Source organism: Hyla sarda, chromosome 12 (genome assembly GCF_029499605.1).
Source record: "Hyla sarda isolate aHylSar1 chromosome 12, aHylSar1.hap1, whole genome shotgun sequence".
NCBI lineage: Eukaryota > Metazoa > Chordata > Amphibia > Anura > Hylidae > Hyla > Hyla sarda.
This window is the reverse complement of record NC_079200.1, coordinates 38,668,129-38,684,075: the sequence shown is the minus strand read 5'-3', so window position 1 is coordinate 38,684,075 and position 15,947 is coordinate 38,668,129. Positions and strand designations below refer to the sequence as shown.

Genomic DNA, 15,947 nt, shown 5'->3' with positions numbered 1-15,947 from the left:
GGGGGCGTGTCCATCTCTTCCCTCACTTTACATGACTCATCTTCTTCCCTCAGTCTGCTCGGAGTCTAAGAGAAGGTTTATTGGAGTTTGCCATCAGTACAGTGACCCCCCGACCTTCGATGGCCCCGACATACGATCATTTCAACATACGATGGCCTCTCAGAGCAGCATCAACATGGCCTCTCACAGCAGCATCAACATACGATGCTTTTGTATGTCGGGGCCATCGCATAAACGGCTATCCGGCAGCGCAGACTGCTTTAGCTGCCCCCGGATAGCCGTTTACGGTGCCCCGTGTGGTCCGCTGACGATCACTTACCTGTCCTTGGGGCTCCGGTGCGTCCTCTTCAGGATCCCCTCCATCGTCGGCGCTCTCCATCGTCGTCATCACTTTGCTGCACACGCCGTCCCATCATCCAATAGGAGCGGCGTGCGTAGCGACGTGATGGCGGCGACCGAGAATGCCGGGGAAGCAGAGGCCTTGCCGGATCATCGGGGACACCCCGGGGACGCGGCGACAGCGATGATAGGTGACATCCAGGACAGCGGTGACGGTCCAGAGCGGCGGGGACAGGTGAGTACAACTTCCTCTACCAGTGGTCTTCAACCTGCGTACCTCCAGATGTTGCAAAACTACAACTCCCAGCATGCCCAGACAGCCGTTGGCTGTCTGGGCATGCTGGGTGTTGTAGTTTTGCAACATATGGAGGTCTGCAGGTTGTAGACCACTGTCCTATACTTTACATTGCACGGATCCCTCAACATACGTTGGTTTCAACAAACGATGGTTGGATGGAATGGATTACCATCGTATGTTGAGGGACCACTGTATACCTAAGACACTATGGTGAGTTTATAAAAGGGTAAAATGTGTAATAGGGTAAATGTGTAAAAAAAATAGATCTTACTAAATGAGTGCAAAGGTTTAATGATAAAAGTAAAATAGTTTTTTTTTTTTTGCATACATTTTCTGTCTGTTCTGTATGACCATGTGTGTCCTCCAGCTTTCTCAAAATCCTTAATGGCAGCTCATCAAACACAAACGCATTGATAGAGCTTGCAGTATCACATACAACAGGCAGTATCACACATAATATACTTAGATACACTGTTGTAAAGTCATTATCCCACATATCTTCATGGTCCCTCAGCTGCTGCTCTGAGCTGCCAGCAGACCAGAGCAGGTCACATGGTAAGAGAAGCAGTAAAAATAGCTGAGGGAGGGGCATGTGGCCTCAGCCAATCAGTGAATATCACACACTGAAGAGCAGTTTGTTAGGAGCGAGCATGCACAGCACATATCTCTTATACTGGGTACCAGCTTGCCTTATGGCTGGTATCCAGAGTGCTAAAAGTCGTGTAAGAGTCGTTGCTGTGGAGAAAAATAGACAATCCCTAGTAGTGGCAATTTTTAAAGGATATCTGTAGCCAACCCAAAAAACGATATTTTACTGTCATCAAATAGCTTAGGGGGCCCTGATCACGCACCTTCTCACAGTCTCATATGAATATTCTCAATACACACTCGTTTCTGAGATATGAGGGTTCATAGTTTCCATGACAATTTAGAGAATCAGTCAGATGGGTGTGAACTTCATTTTAATACTGGGAGTGACTAAGGTCATGGGCGGGATTATAGTCAAGGGGTGTAAATGTTATACATTGAGGGACGTGTATGGCTAATGCACCCCTCCCCTGACTGTATAATCCCATCTATCACCTGATAGTCACTCCTATTATTAAAATTAAGTTAATGCCCATCTGACTGATTCCCTGTATCATCCCATCCAACTATGCCTTAACTCTGTTACATCCACAGGTCCATTGAATGAGTCTATTTATCATATTTTTGTTTCCCAAAAATTTTTGAATGTTCTGAAGATCTATTTTATCATTCTTAGGATGTGGACCAGACCAACATTTCCTTAACGCAACAGGTCTTTTCTGGGTTCCAACAAATAAGAAAGTCTACAAAGAATTCCAAATATTCCCAGATGGTTTAACTTTTCACCTTGTGATTTTTCATTCCTATTCTATTATGACTCAATATTTTACATGGTATAAGGCATATATATTGGTTTCTCCAATACATGATGTAAAAACAATCTGAACATACCTGTATATTTATTCTATAGGTAGAAATGAAAATACTGCACCCACCGCTTCGTTACTTCACTGCTTATTATGGATACATAGTGGGGGTACACATAGCGGGTGCTTTCAAAGGCTAAATCGACATATGTTTCGTGCCGATCAGCGCATCATCTGGCTCCCTGGGAGGGACCATTGTTAATGGACATTGCGCATTATTGCTAGTAGTGCCAGCTTTTTTCTCCACTTGTGTTATATCTGTATATTTCTCTTTATAGGTTTTGATGGACATTGTGCATTATTACTAGTAGTGCCACCGGTGAAAGGGATCACTGTTAATGGACATTGCACATTATTACTAGTAGTGCCAGCTTTTTTCTCCACTTGTGTTATATCTGTATACTTCTCTTTATAGGTTTTGAACGGAGATATCGTCCAGGGAGCCAAGAGACTGAAATAGATATATGATAATCCATCGTATGGAAGATAGAAAATCTTAAATAGATTTTATATAACTAAGAAATATGGTCGTGCATTAAACATGAGCTCAACTGTAATCAATGTGTAGGCAGATCCTACTATTTCTTTATGAAGACACAAGCACTATAGGTATGTCTCACCACACTAAACACAGGTGAGCATCAAAGAGGTTGTCTGCCAGTGGTTGGTAGCACAAATATACAGTAGTATGAAATGGTCACTGTCGTTTCAGACAACTTACCTCCATGTGGTGGCCTATGTGATTCCTAACATATTTGTAAATCACTTCACTTAAAGAAGACTTCTCATTGCAGAAAAAAGCCCTAAAGTCTTGACCACTAGGTGTCTCCCTTTCTTGCAAACTGTTGTCCACTGCCTGTTGTAACAGGAATTTTGTCTCCAGCATCTGTGAGACCAAGACAGAAAATAGGAAATAGGCATGGGGTTTAGTGTTATGCAGAGGAAAAAGCCTGGACTGTGTGCCTGCACCCTGACCTTCTTTACCTCATCCAAGGGTCCACATTTAAGAGCGTACATATCATAGATGCTGACCCTGCAGCAGCTAAGGGGCCCTAGAAGAAAGTGTGCCCAGACCCAGTTGGTCCCATTCCTTTTTTTCTTGGTAAAAAAAAAAAGCAAAAAAATAAAAGGAATGCACAAGTCTTCTCCATTAATGAATGGTGGAATTGACCAATCTGTCGAAGAAATCAAAGGGGAAAAAACAGACCTTGTCTGGGAGGGTTGGTCAAAAATCAAACACCATAATAGGGGTCCCTTTCCGACCATTGCTATGGGGCCCTCTCTCTTCTGTGTTCACATTGTTCCTGAAAGGTAAATCAAGGCCTCCTTTTATATGTATTACCACCTATAAAGTTTTGAGCTACTGTCACTTGTGAAAACACTTGTGTTCTTGCTATTTACACAGTGCTACTTCCTAATGTCTAACTACCCCCTACATTCAATCATCATTGTCAGCAGTGGTTCACTGCTTATTTCAGGGCTGCTTTTGTGATGTAACCTCTTCTTTGCTGTGATCCTGCTGCAGTTTGTTGCCTTTTTGCTCACATAACACCTGGTAAACTCAATGCATCAATAACCCTCTCCTTCCCTTCACATGCTATTTATAGTAATATACTGTACATCACCCTCTTAGCACAGTGACAGCCTTTTCAGTCCACTGTACTTTCTCCAGCACTATGTTATGGCATATTAGCGAGGAGTAGGTGAAATAAGGTAAAGGAAGTACCTGTGTGTGTGTGTACTGATGGCAAATAGCTCAGCTCTAGTCTCCCCCCTGAAATGTAGAGAATAATAAATTGCTGTGCACTATGGAGGGGACTCTCCTGGGCTCAATAACAGCAGTGAGAGCAAAGGCTCTTTTAAGATGCAGCTCCAACTAGAATTGACTTTTCTAATGCATAATGTTTCAAGAATTAGTGTAAGGGGTACAATCTGAATGTAGCCTACATGGTGGCCCTAAGAGTGGATACTTGCATTAAATACACAGAACTTAATGGGGTTAACTCATCACAAAAACCCTTGCCTATATGCCCTATTATATTAACATCATAATGAGGGAACCCCCTCTATGACCCATAACAGTATCTGCAGCCACTCTGGCAGACCTGAGCTATCCATGTATTAAGGTAGACATAAACCTTCAAAAGCTGTCAGATGAACACTTGTTCAGTTGGTAGCTATTTCTCGTATTCTCCCAATACACATGTACAGTGGGGCAAAAAAGTATTAAGTCAGCCACCAATTGTGCAAGTTCTCCCACTTAAAAAGATGAGAGAGGCTTGACATTTTCATCATAGGTATACCTCAACTATGAGAGACATAATGAGAAAAAAATCCATAAAATCACATTGTCTGATTTTTAAAGAATTTATTTGCAAATTATGGTGGAAAATAAGTATTTGGTCAATAACAAAACTTCATCTTAATACTTTGTTATATACCCTTTGTTGGCAATGTTTGACAACTAGCGCTCCGGCCTTTCCTCCTGGCCATGAGCGCATTGTTCCTCTCTCTTCCCCAGCCCGTCACTCACCTCAGTCCTTTGCTTCTTCCTCTGAGCTCAGGCGCGCGTGCCTCCACATCCTAGGGCGCGCTCGCTGGAGCTCTTAGATTTAAAGGGCCGGTGCACCCATAATTATGATTTGCACCTGACACACACTTAAAAGTTTCTACACCCCAGATCTTTGTTTGCCCCCGGTGCCTAAGTGAAAGCATTATACTGTGTTTCCTTGCCGTGTATCAGACCTAGTATTCCGTGACCTGACTGTGTACTTTGCCACCTGCCTACTGACCTTCTGCTACGTTCCTGTTCAGGCTCCTGTGCCGCCTGCCCTGACCTCCTGCTATCCAGACTACATCCTGTCTCTTCCTTTCTGTACCTCGCATCACCTCAGCTGTCTGTGTGGTCAAGTCGTGTCAGAGGTAGTGACCTGGGTGCCACCTGCCGCAGCAAGACCATCCATCTTTGCGTCGGGCTCTGGTGAAAACCAGCGGCACCTTAGACTCCGCTCCCTGGCACAGCCCGCGTCATCTGCCACACAGGTCCAGCGGATCTACTACCTCCCGAGTGCCAGTCGACTGCGGTGAGTCTAACACAATGACAGAGGACAAACATTTCTGTAAGTCTTCACAAGGTTTTTATACACTGTTATTGGTATTATGGCCCATTCCTCCATGCAGATCTCCTCTAGAGCAGTGATGTTTTGGGGCTGTCGCTGGGCAATACGGACTTTCAACTCCCTCCAAAGGTTTTCTATGGGGATGACAACTGGAGACTGGCTTGGCCACTCCAGGACCTTCAAATGCTTCTTATGAAGCCACTCCTTCGTTGTGCGGGCGGTGTGTTTGGGACAATTGTCATGCTGAAAGACCCAGCCATGTTTCATCTTCAATGCCCTTGCTGAAAATCTCCCTCACTCAAAATCTCCCATTCATTCTTTCCTTTACACGGATCAGTCATCCTGGTCCCTTAGCAGAAAAACTTCCCCAAAGCATGATGTTTCCACCCCATGCTTCACAGTAGGTAGGGTGTTCATTCTTTCTCCTCCAAACACGACAAGTTGAGTTTTTACTAAAAAGTTCTACTTTGGTTTCATTTGACCATATGACATTCTCCCAATACTCTTCTGGATCAACCAAATGCTATCTAGCAAACTTCAGAAGGGCCCAGACATGTACTGGCTTATGCAGGGGACACATCTGGCACTGCATGATGTGAGTCCCTGGCGCGTAGTGTGTTATTGATGGTAGCCTTTGTTACTTTGGTCCCAGCTCTCTAAAGGTCATCCTCTAGGTCCTCCCATGTGGTTCTGGAACTTTTTCTCACTGTTATTGTTATCATTTTAACACCACGGGGTGAGATCTTGAGTGGAGCCCCAGATCAAGGGAGATTATCAGTGGTGTTGTATGTCGTCCATTTTCTAATAATTGCTCCCACAGTTGATTTCTTCACACCAAGCTGCTTGCCTATTGCAGATTCAGTCTTCCCAGTCTGGTACAGATCTGTGAGAGCCAGAAATCTTGCTTGTTTGTAAGTGACCAAATACGCATTTTCCACCATAATTGACAGTGTGATTTTATGGATTTTTTTCTTTCTCATTAGGTCTCTCATAGTTGAGGTATACCTATGATGAAAATTACAGGACTCTCTCATCTTTTTAAGTGAAAGAACTTGCACAATTGGTGGCTGACTAAATACTTTGTTGCCCCACTTTATGTGTTCCGAAAGAAGAATGGGAATAAAGCATTAGGCATTGAAATTCCCCCATGATCACCTGTTGGGATGAGCCAGCACAACACCAAACATGTAAGATGGCCATCTGGTCTGGCAAAAATTGTCATGTTTGGCTGGATTCTGTTACATTTATGCCCATTCATCAGAATGGATGCCATGTAATACTACATTTCCACTGGCTGCAGTGACATGTGGCATGCAGTGGTGTACCATACCCATGGCAGTTAGCCGATTGCCGCTGCGGCTAAAAAAAATTAAAAGGGTTTCTGTGATAAGAAAGCAATTTTTAAGGTGTTTTCCAACCATATTGATATCCTATTGATGACTGCTTGGTGTCTGAGAAGAACACTAATCCTACAACAGACGGGGATTCTTTACTGTAAGAGCAGTGAGACTGTGGAATTCTCTACCTGAGGAGGTGTTCATGGTTAACTCTGTAAAAGAATTTAAAAAGGGTCTGGATGCATTTTTGGAGAATAATAACATTACAGTTTATATATTTATAGGGACAGAACGTTGATCCAGGGATTTATTCTGATGCCATATTTGGAGTCGGAAGGAATTTTCACCTAGAGTATGAGGGTTTTTTGCCGTCCTCTGGATCTACTCAGTATGGACTCATTAGGGTTATAGGTTGAACTTGATGGACTCTGGTCTTTTTTCAATCTTATGAACTATGTTACAAGTAAAGGTAGTGCTGTCTTTAACTTTGCTCCCAAAAGGCATTATTCATGACCAGCCAATGGGCTGTGTTGCAGTTCTCACACAACTCTTCATTGAAAGTGGTGCTGTTGCAAGAAAAAAGCCTGAAGGGCCCCTTCATTTTAGGAATCAGTTGGAGTTCCATTGGTCAAGCCCTTTTTTATTTGTGAAGATTGAACAATTGGATTTTCCCCACCAATTTCACAAAGGGGTAAAGAAAGCTGCTGGTCCTCATGCAAAAAACCATGACAGGACCTCCACCTTCCACGTGTAATATGTAACATCAGATTTCAAGTGTAACTGCTACCTCTGAACCCGCTTTAGCTATGCCCCTGAGATTACAGCTCATTTCAGCTTGATCAGGTTATTGTAAGGGATTGTCCAAAATGGATGACACCTTTAAGGAAGCTAAATAAAAATTGAAATGAACTTTTAGATTTTCACAGTTTATGCATTAACAACATTCCTCTTTTGTTGTCTCCATGCTGTTCTGCCAGGGATACTGGTGGTTACACGTGTTACCATGGTGCCAGGCAGTAGGTACACACGGCACAGATCATGCTCAGCTCTACTGACTTGCTAAGGTAACAATGAGGAAAGAGACTATTTTTACCAAAGAGGAATGCTGCAGCTCTAATTAAAATATTAAATGACAAAGCCATTACTGGCGAGAGGCAGAGAGGTCACCGACCAAGGCCCTTATCAATGACTGTCAAAGCATCCAATCATAATTTCACGTTTAATGGTCTGTACATGTATATAATGTAGAATTCTACAGCTGCCTCATCATTATTTGGACTCCTCTGCTTCCCAGATGTTCTGATGGGTCTTTGGTCAAGGAATCTCACCACTGAGGTATGTCTAGTCCTCTAGTTCAGCTCCATTCACTTCAATCAGGATGACCTGCAAAATGAGGCACAGGCCAGGAGTGGCGGTGTTTGAGGGGGGAAAAAATCTGATACTTTTTTTGGTTAATCTAGAAAACCACTTAAAGTAGACTTCTAGAGGGAGATTTATCAAAACCTGTGCAGAGAAAAAGTTGCCCATAGCAACCAATCAGATTTCTTCTTTCATTTAAAAAAACAATGAAGGAAGGGATCTAATTGGTTGCTTTGGGCAACTGGGCAACCTTTCCTCTGCACAGGTTTTGATAAATCTCCCCCCTTGAGAGTATAACAAGAAAATACCAAGTACAGAGAATCCTCTTTGAGAAGACCACCCAAAAGTGCTTTGAAAAAGTAGTCCTTGTTGCAGGTAGAGGTCTTAAAGGGGTACTCCGGCGCTTTGACATTTTATCCCCTTTCCAAAGGATAGGAGATAAGATGCCTGATCGCGGGGGACCCGCCGCTGGGGATCCATTTGATCTTGCACGCAGCACCCCAGTTAAAATCAGTCCCCGGCGCATGTTCGCTCCGGGTCTGATTACTGGCGACCACGGGGCCGCCAGCGTGTGACGTCACGCCTCCGCCCCCGTGTGACGTCACCTTCCGCCCCTCAATGCAAGCCTATGGGAGGGGGCGTGACAGCTGTCACGCCCCCTCCCATAGGCTTGCATTGAGGGGGGCAATCGACAGAATCGACAGTAATCAGACCTGGAGTGAACACGCTCAGGAGGCTGATTCTAACAGGGTGCGGCGTGCAAGAGCACAGGGGTCCCCAGTGGCGGGACCCCCGCGATCAGGCATCTTATCTCCTATCCTTTGGATAGGGGATAAGATGTCTAAGTGCCGGAGTACGCCTTTAAAGAAAATGACCACCATGCATATGTATGCTGGACTGAAAACCTGTCCATGAAATCTGGTTTGGATAAGGGGGTGGCCTCCTCAAAGAGGTGAAGAGGTTTAAATATAGAATTGTGGTTGGATATTGCATGTATTCTAACAATGCAGTTTGCTAAATTTCGGCCCTGCTGGGGTCCTTTCCAGACATGTGGAGAGGTGTAATGTATACCACCATCTGGAGCAGTGTTAACGCACTCTCTAGAGTGATGAACATCGCTTCACCATCTGGATTTCACAAATGGCAGGAGAATTCTTCATGTCCTAGTTCAGTAAAGTTTTAAGGATAAGAATAAAAACATGAGGTGTCTGTTCTAGAATATTTTCTAATACCCTAGCAAAGTATTCCGAGTTCATTGTGGGAGGAGGTTCTACAACTATAAGTTCTAGAGCAGTGTTTCTAAATCATTTCAAGCCAAGTACCCCTTAGTTATAGCAAGTTCAAACCAAGTACCCCTAAGAAAGCAATCCACTGCTATTGTTAGCAAAATAAGGTTATGGGCTACTTTGTTTGCAGCCCCTAATGAGATGCCTTCAGATTTAAGCTAGGGTTACACAGTGACATGTCCAGCATACTGCACTATTCTTCCTATTAAAATGGTGGACACCACATTAGAAGTCAACCCTATTATTTGTTAATAGGGTCGATTAGGACCTCAGTGTTTCCCAATCCAGTCCTCAAGGCACACCAACATTCCAGGTTTTTTCAGTTACTCCATTGGAATAGAACAGGGAAAAATTAAAATCCTGGACTGTTGGTGTGCCTTGAGGACTGGGTTGGGAAACACTGGATTAGGTGGCATTGGTGTTTGGTGTATGATGGCGCTGGCACTTGGTTATGCTTTTTCTTATAAGAAATTAATAAAAAGCTGCAAATGCATTCCCCCACCTATTTATACAAGACACACCTCCAACTGAGGACGATAGCATTTAAATTACGAATTGTACATATGACCCCCTTTCATAGACCCCATAATGGAGACCACAAACCAGATCTACAAAGTGCAAATATAGATCCCAGGCTAGACCCCACTCTTTCCTTGTTGTTTGCCTCCACACGCAGGCAGTGCAGTACAGTGATGCTTTGATACATGCACTAGGAGGCTGAAGCCCTTGGCTGTCACAGGGGGGCTGCCACTTCTTTGTTCCACTGTACTTTTCAACTGTGTTTATTTCCTAAGGATGCACAGACAACTGAAAACAGCACTCGTTTGGGGATCCTGAGCATGTGCCTTTGGGCCCAGTCGGAGGAAAGTGGGCTGATGTGCTCACTCTGTAAGTCAGTTTTGTAGCAATCACTGCATGCTCATTGTTTTCCTTTGTTTCCTCGGCCAGAATACCTACTTACCCCGAGTCATGTACCCCCTAGAGTATGCATACTGCAGGCTTAGAACTAGACTAGACAGTGTGTAGTGCAGTCTTTTTACCCTACTGATTTTAGTGCTCACCATGTAATACTTTTTGTCCCTGTGGTGGCACTGCAGGAAATAGAAGGCTTTCTTCCATGCTTTACAGCAGATAAGTCAATCACTGTGATCGGCCTCTTTTTTTGGAAGATCTTTTTATTATAAAGGGATTATGCAAAGTAAGTAACCTCCTTAAATGACATAAACAATACAATGACATTCAACCAAAGTGCTTTGCAGTGCTATGAGAGATGGGATTGGGGTGCTTTCTCGTTGTAGGACAAAAAATGCCTATAATAAAATAAAATGGTTTCCTAAGAGTGCATGACTAGCCTGGACCAAGCCCTGACCATTCGCCATCTTTTAAATTAACTGCAATGACTCTGGGCCAGGCTTTACCACCCTACCTCACTTAAAGGGGTACTCTGCTGGAAAACATTTATTTAAATCAACTGGTGCCAGAAAGGTAAACATGTTTGTATATTACTTCTATTTAAAAAATATTTATTTTTTTATAGCAGAGTACCCTTTTACTGCCATAATAGAAGTAAATCCCTACACCTATCATTCGCCATCTTTTAAATTAACTGCAATGACTCTGGGCCAGGCTTTACCACCCTACCTCACTTAAAGGGGTACTCTGCTGGAAAACATTTATTTAAATCAACTGGTGCCAGAAAGGTAAACATGTTTGTATATTACTTCTATTTAAAAAATATTTATTTTTTTATAGCAGAGTACCCTTTTACTGCCATAATAGAAGTAAATCCCTACACCTATATAAAAAAATGTATTGGCATGGACATGGTCAATGTATGAAAAGGACGAAATACAGGTTTACACTTAGTTTTGGTGTGGTGGCCCAGTATAGAAAGTGCCCTATCGGGCAGACTCATTCAATGTCCCCTGGCCCCACACTCCTCAGAACTCTATCATCTTAAGTTCTGTACGAGTTAATGTAATGTATTAATATGTTATTGTGCCTTTAAATCTTTGTTGCTAAGGACTATGTTACCAAGGGGAGGTATGCGAGGTGAACCAGGTGACTTATCTGGCCAATGGGATCTCTAAATGGTTACCAGACCTAGCTGGTAGGAACTAGCCTAGTTCAGTTGTAGCTAAGGTACAGCTTGTGTGAGGACTTAAGAAGTTTGCCTGGTGTTCCTGAGGGAGGCCCAAGGCCTAGTCACGCGGCCCCGCAACTACTGCAAGTCAACCCCTGCAGATGAAAGTCAAAGCCTGGCGGTAAGCACAAATACAGGGGAGAAGTCTAATCAAGATAGTCAAGTATAATTTACTAAAGTCAGGGTGGGTTGCATAAGTCAGTCCAAGTCCACTACAAGTCCCAGCAAGCCGATAAGCTTCCTAAAGTTCACCGTGCATCTCCTTGGGCCTGAACTGAGCTGTAAAGTCTTTAACACCTTGTCTGCCTCAGTAAAAAATGGTGTTCCGTAACCTTGCATCAGAGTGATTATTTCCCCCGCGCCTGGCCCAGGAATCATCGGCTATACCTCGGGTGGTGAATTAAGTAAACCGCGCCCTGGCTTCACGAGCACATAGGGTTAATAACATCTGCCCTACCAACACCCTCACCACATTGGTTTCACAAATTATACAGTAGATGTAAAGGAGATTCAATACCTAACATATGCCCCCTATTTGTACGAACATAAAATTAAAGGAAATATGTCATATACTTCATCTCTAATCACCACAGAACAAGTGGAGAACTAAAGAGAACGTTCCAAATGAGGCCAAAAATTTTCCTGAAACAGCAGAAATCCATCGACTTTCCATAGCACACAAGAGCTGAGCCGACATCTCATATGTTTGATGCAGGGAAGGGTGCAGGCAGCTCGTTCCAAACTGCTGTTATCTAGAGCAGATGGTGCGAACACGCGTATAGCAGCAGTGTGCGAAGAGTGGGGTGTACTGTTATGACAGACTGCAGCAGTCCTGGCCTCTGTTTCCTAACTACTTCCTGCAAGAGCCTCGCATTGCCAGGATACAAGCCAAGAAGAACCACCTATGATTAAAGTTTCCCATTCTTCCCAGGAGTCTTTGCAAATTACAGTGAAATACTGTGGAAAAAAACCAAGAGGAATGCTGTGGAGACTCAAAGAGAGTTGGTACCACAAAGTTTGCACAATATGTTTTAAGGAGGGGTTTACTTTAGAAAGCCTGTTTTTATATTATAGGAGGGAATTGTTAGTAAGAAGAGGGGTGGGGGCTCTGTGGGAAGCAGCTCCAAAAAATCTCTCACTCAACGTGTGAACGTATGTTCCAGTAGAACTTCCAAATGGTGGAAGATATGTTGATAAAACTTGGTATACAGGTTACAAAAAATACAGTAGAGTAAAATAAACCCTACCCCATGTCCACCTGATGCGAGAGTAAGGTATTTTTGTCTGAAGTTCCATGCAAGTCTTCTAGTACATTTAATACTTTTACTCTTGGCTGCAGAGATTGCCCGGGACTTCAAAATCCTGCTGACTGTCCAGCAGCCAGATGCAAACAATAGTTAGTGTGGGAGGACAGGAGAGGAGGTCAGGATATGAGGACGAAAGCGTTGTTGTTAGGCCATGTTCACACAATAGCATCTCCGAGTGGTCTTGGCACCGACAGAACATTCTGTCGGCTCTCTGCTGTCAGTGGACATTCCACAATGTGAACATAGCCTTACTTTCCTATCCCCCAGGGTGTAGGTATGAAGTCCGGGCAACATCAGGTACTCAGCTAGTCCTTCCAATAAAGGTGGATTGTATAAAAAGTGTACAGACACATAGTTCTGATTCCCAGTTTACAGGATTTACATGTTTTTTTTTTTTTATTGTGCCCTGTTAATGTAAACCCTACAATGTACATATATGGCAATGGAATACAAGGCTTAAAGGGGTACTCCGGCCCCAAGACATCTTATCCCCTATCCAAAGGATAAGATGTCTGATTGCGGGGGTCCCGCCCTGAGGAGCCCCGCAAATTAGCACTGCAGGAACTGCTGGACCACAGGGACGGAGTATTGTGACTTCACGACTCTGCCCCGTGTGACGTCACGTCCAGCCCCCTCAATGCAAGTCTATGGGAGGGGGCGTGACGGCCGTCACGCCCCCTCCCATAGACTTGCATTGAGGGGGCGGGGGTGACATCACACGGGGCAGAGTCGTGACATCACGATACTCCGTCCCTGTGGTCGGGAGGCATAACACAGAGCCTCCAGTGCTTCCTACAGTGTTTACAGGTGGGTTCTGCATGCTAGATTGCGGGGGGGGGGGGGGGGGTCCCCAGCAGTGGGACCCACGCAATCAGACATCTTATCCCCTATCCTTTGGATAGAGGATAAGATGTCTTGGGGCCGGAGTACCCCTTTAACAGAAGTCATTGTCTAGATATATGACAGTGCCAAGCCAAATTACATCTCAACATACCCTCACGGCTCGTTCACACAAGCGTATTTTGGCTCAAACCTGCAGTGGGTTTCCCGCTGTGAGTTTGAAAGGGGGGGGGGGGCTCTCCGCCGGCTGTCCGCAGCTGATTTTCAGACTTCAATGGGGTCTGTGGCAGATTTTCCGCATTGGATATTCCACTGCTGAAAATCTGAAAATCAGCTGCGGACAACTGGCGGAGAGCCCGCCCCTATCAAAAATTGAAGCGGGGAACTTGCTGCAAGTTTGGAACAAAATACCCTTGTGTGAATCAGCCCTTAGGTTGTTTACACAGTAAACTGCTGTTTTACAGCTCAAATAAAATGCCAAAAAAGCTTGCACTGCTCCTGACTTCTGATAGAACAGGATCTAAATGGTCAGACTGCCATTTGAAACTTTTGATATGTCTTTATAACAAAGTATTTTAATTTTTTTATTACAATGTCCATTTAAAAAATATAAAAGTCAAAAAACCAGATGTTATGTATGCAAAAATGGTTAAAAACACAGCTGAATTTTTTGGCCCTTTTAGCATAGAAATGGCTTATTTTAAGTCTATAAAAACTACCAAAATCCATTGTAAACAGCCTCAAAAGGGGCTCAGACCCTGCACTCCCCTTTTCAGGCATTAACAAAAAAAAAAAAAAAAAAAATTACCAGATACCCTTGGACCTCCGGGGAGACAATAGAGTGCTCTATTTGAATTAACAATAAAGGTGCTAGAGTACTCACTAGGTCCGATAATCATCCCCATCAAGGTTATTCTAAAAAAAAATAAAAAAAAATAAAAACACTTTTGGTGGTTAAGACACAGAATGATGTAAGGGGTTGTCTCAATGACAGTGTTCTGTAGAACCATCATAGAATAGCTTTGTTCTGGTCTGCATCCTCCGTGCTTTCCCAATGGCCTGGTTTCCACGGTTATCCAGAAACAATTTATTTTCAGGGTCAGAATAGTTTACATCTATGGCCATTTTATAAATCCTAAGACTTAAAAGGAGTACTCTGCCCCTAGACATCTTATCCCCAAAGTATAGGGGATAAGATGTCTAATCAAGGGGATCCCGTCGCTGGAGACCCCAGTGATCTTGTCTGCGGTACCCAAGACATCCGGTGCACGGATCGAACTTCGCTCCGTGCCGGATGACTGGCCATGCGGGGCAGAGGCTTATGACATCATGGTCATGCCCCGCTCATGACGTCACGGCCATGGCCCCTCAATGCAAGTCTATGGAAAGAAGTGTGAGTCACACCCCCTCCCATAGATTTGCATTAAGGGGGCCTGACGTGATGTCACAAGTCTCTAGCGCTGCACCCGACACTCTAAACGAATGCCGGGTGCAGCAGGGAGATCGCGAGGGTCCTTTGGATAGGGGATAAGAAGTCTATGGGCGAAGTACCCCTTTAAGATGAGTAAAATTCCCAAAACACCTCTCAGGTATGATTTGAGAGAATCGGCTGTTAAATTCAATTCTGTATGGAAAAAGGTGCCCCATTTTTTGCCCAGTGCCCAGTTTTCAAACACAGGAAACGTGCGCCTCCAGAGTGCAAGTAGTAGCCAAAATTAATATCAAAAGTTTCCCATTTGCAATATCACAAAATTTTGGGGAGATTCAGAATAAATTTGATTCATATAGAATTAACTAGCTCATCTCTTATTAAGACACAAACAATTTCATAAGCCATAAGAGGTAGAAATACAGACCAGAGATCACCAATTGCCTGTGAAGTAATATTCATGAAAAACACGGCCTCCTTCACCAGCGACCATCATCAATGTGGCATTTAATGACTAATAATGATGAGATGCAGGCTCCTTGTAAATGATAAGATGCAAGCTCGTGAAAATTGATTCAGATAAAATGCTGCCTCCTCCCCTCATAGATAACACACGCAAATCCTGGCATTATCTCGTGTATAGCTGAACGATCCAGACACATCTGTTTATAGCAGAATCACTTGAGTCTTAATGTCTGTTCTGGAAACCCAGACTACCCAAAGTATCTGCGCTGAAGGACTGTTAAACAATCTAATGGGGCGAGCAGAAAGTTGCTTAAGTGATGTCTGTGAAAAATATGTTGTGAATGTAGCACTACATTACCATAAAGTGACGCCAAAATACGGATTCTTTGGTTGACAAGAAATAGTGTATTCACCGTACATTCTGGCATTTTCATTTGTCTTATATTTCGGAACAAAGCACACTTACTGACTCTTCAGTGAGGAGTTAAAGTGTACCTGTCGTTACCCAAAACTTGTTATATAATGCTAATACCATTATATATATTTGTAATATACATTAGTTAAAAAATGT

At 43.6% G+C, this 15,947-nt stretch overlaps 1 protein-coding gene across 2 annotated transcripts in view; it reads right to left on the bottom strand.

Annotated features, from left to right (window-relative positions):
* Positions 1 to 15,947, bottom strand: part of SPOP (speckle type BTB/POZ protein) — a 92,663-nt gene that overhangs the window by 27,705 nt on the left and 49,011 nt on the right. The window contains exon 11 of one of the 2 annotated variants that reach the window (XM_056549407.1): positions 7,775 to 7,930. The exons of the other annotated variant lie outside the window; for it this stretch is intronic. Coding sequence (XP_056405382.1) covers position 7,930 — 1 coding nt within the window. The 3' untranslated portion in view covers positions 7,775 to 7,929. Of the gene's footprint in view, positions 1 to 7,774; positions 7,931 to 15,947 lie in introns of those variants that run through there. 2 annotated transcript variants of the gene reach the window in all.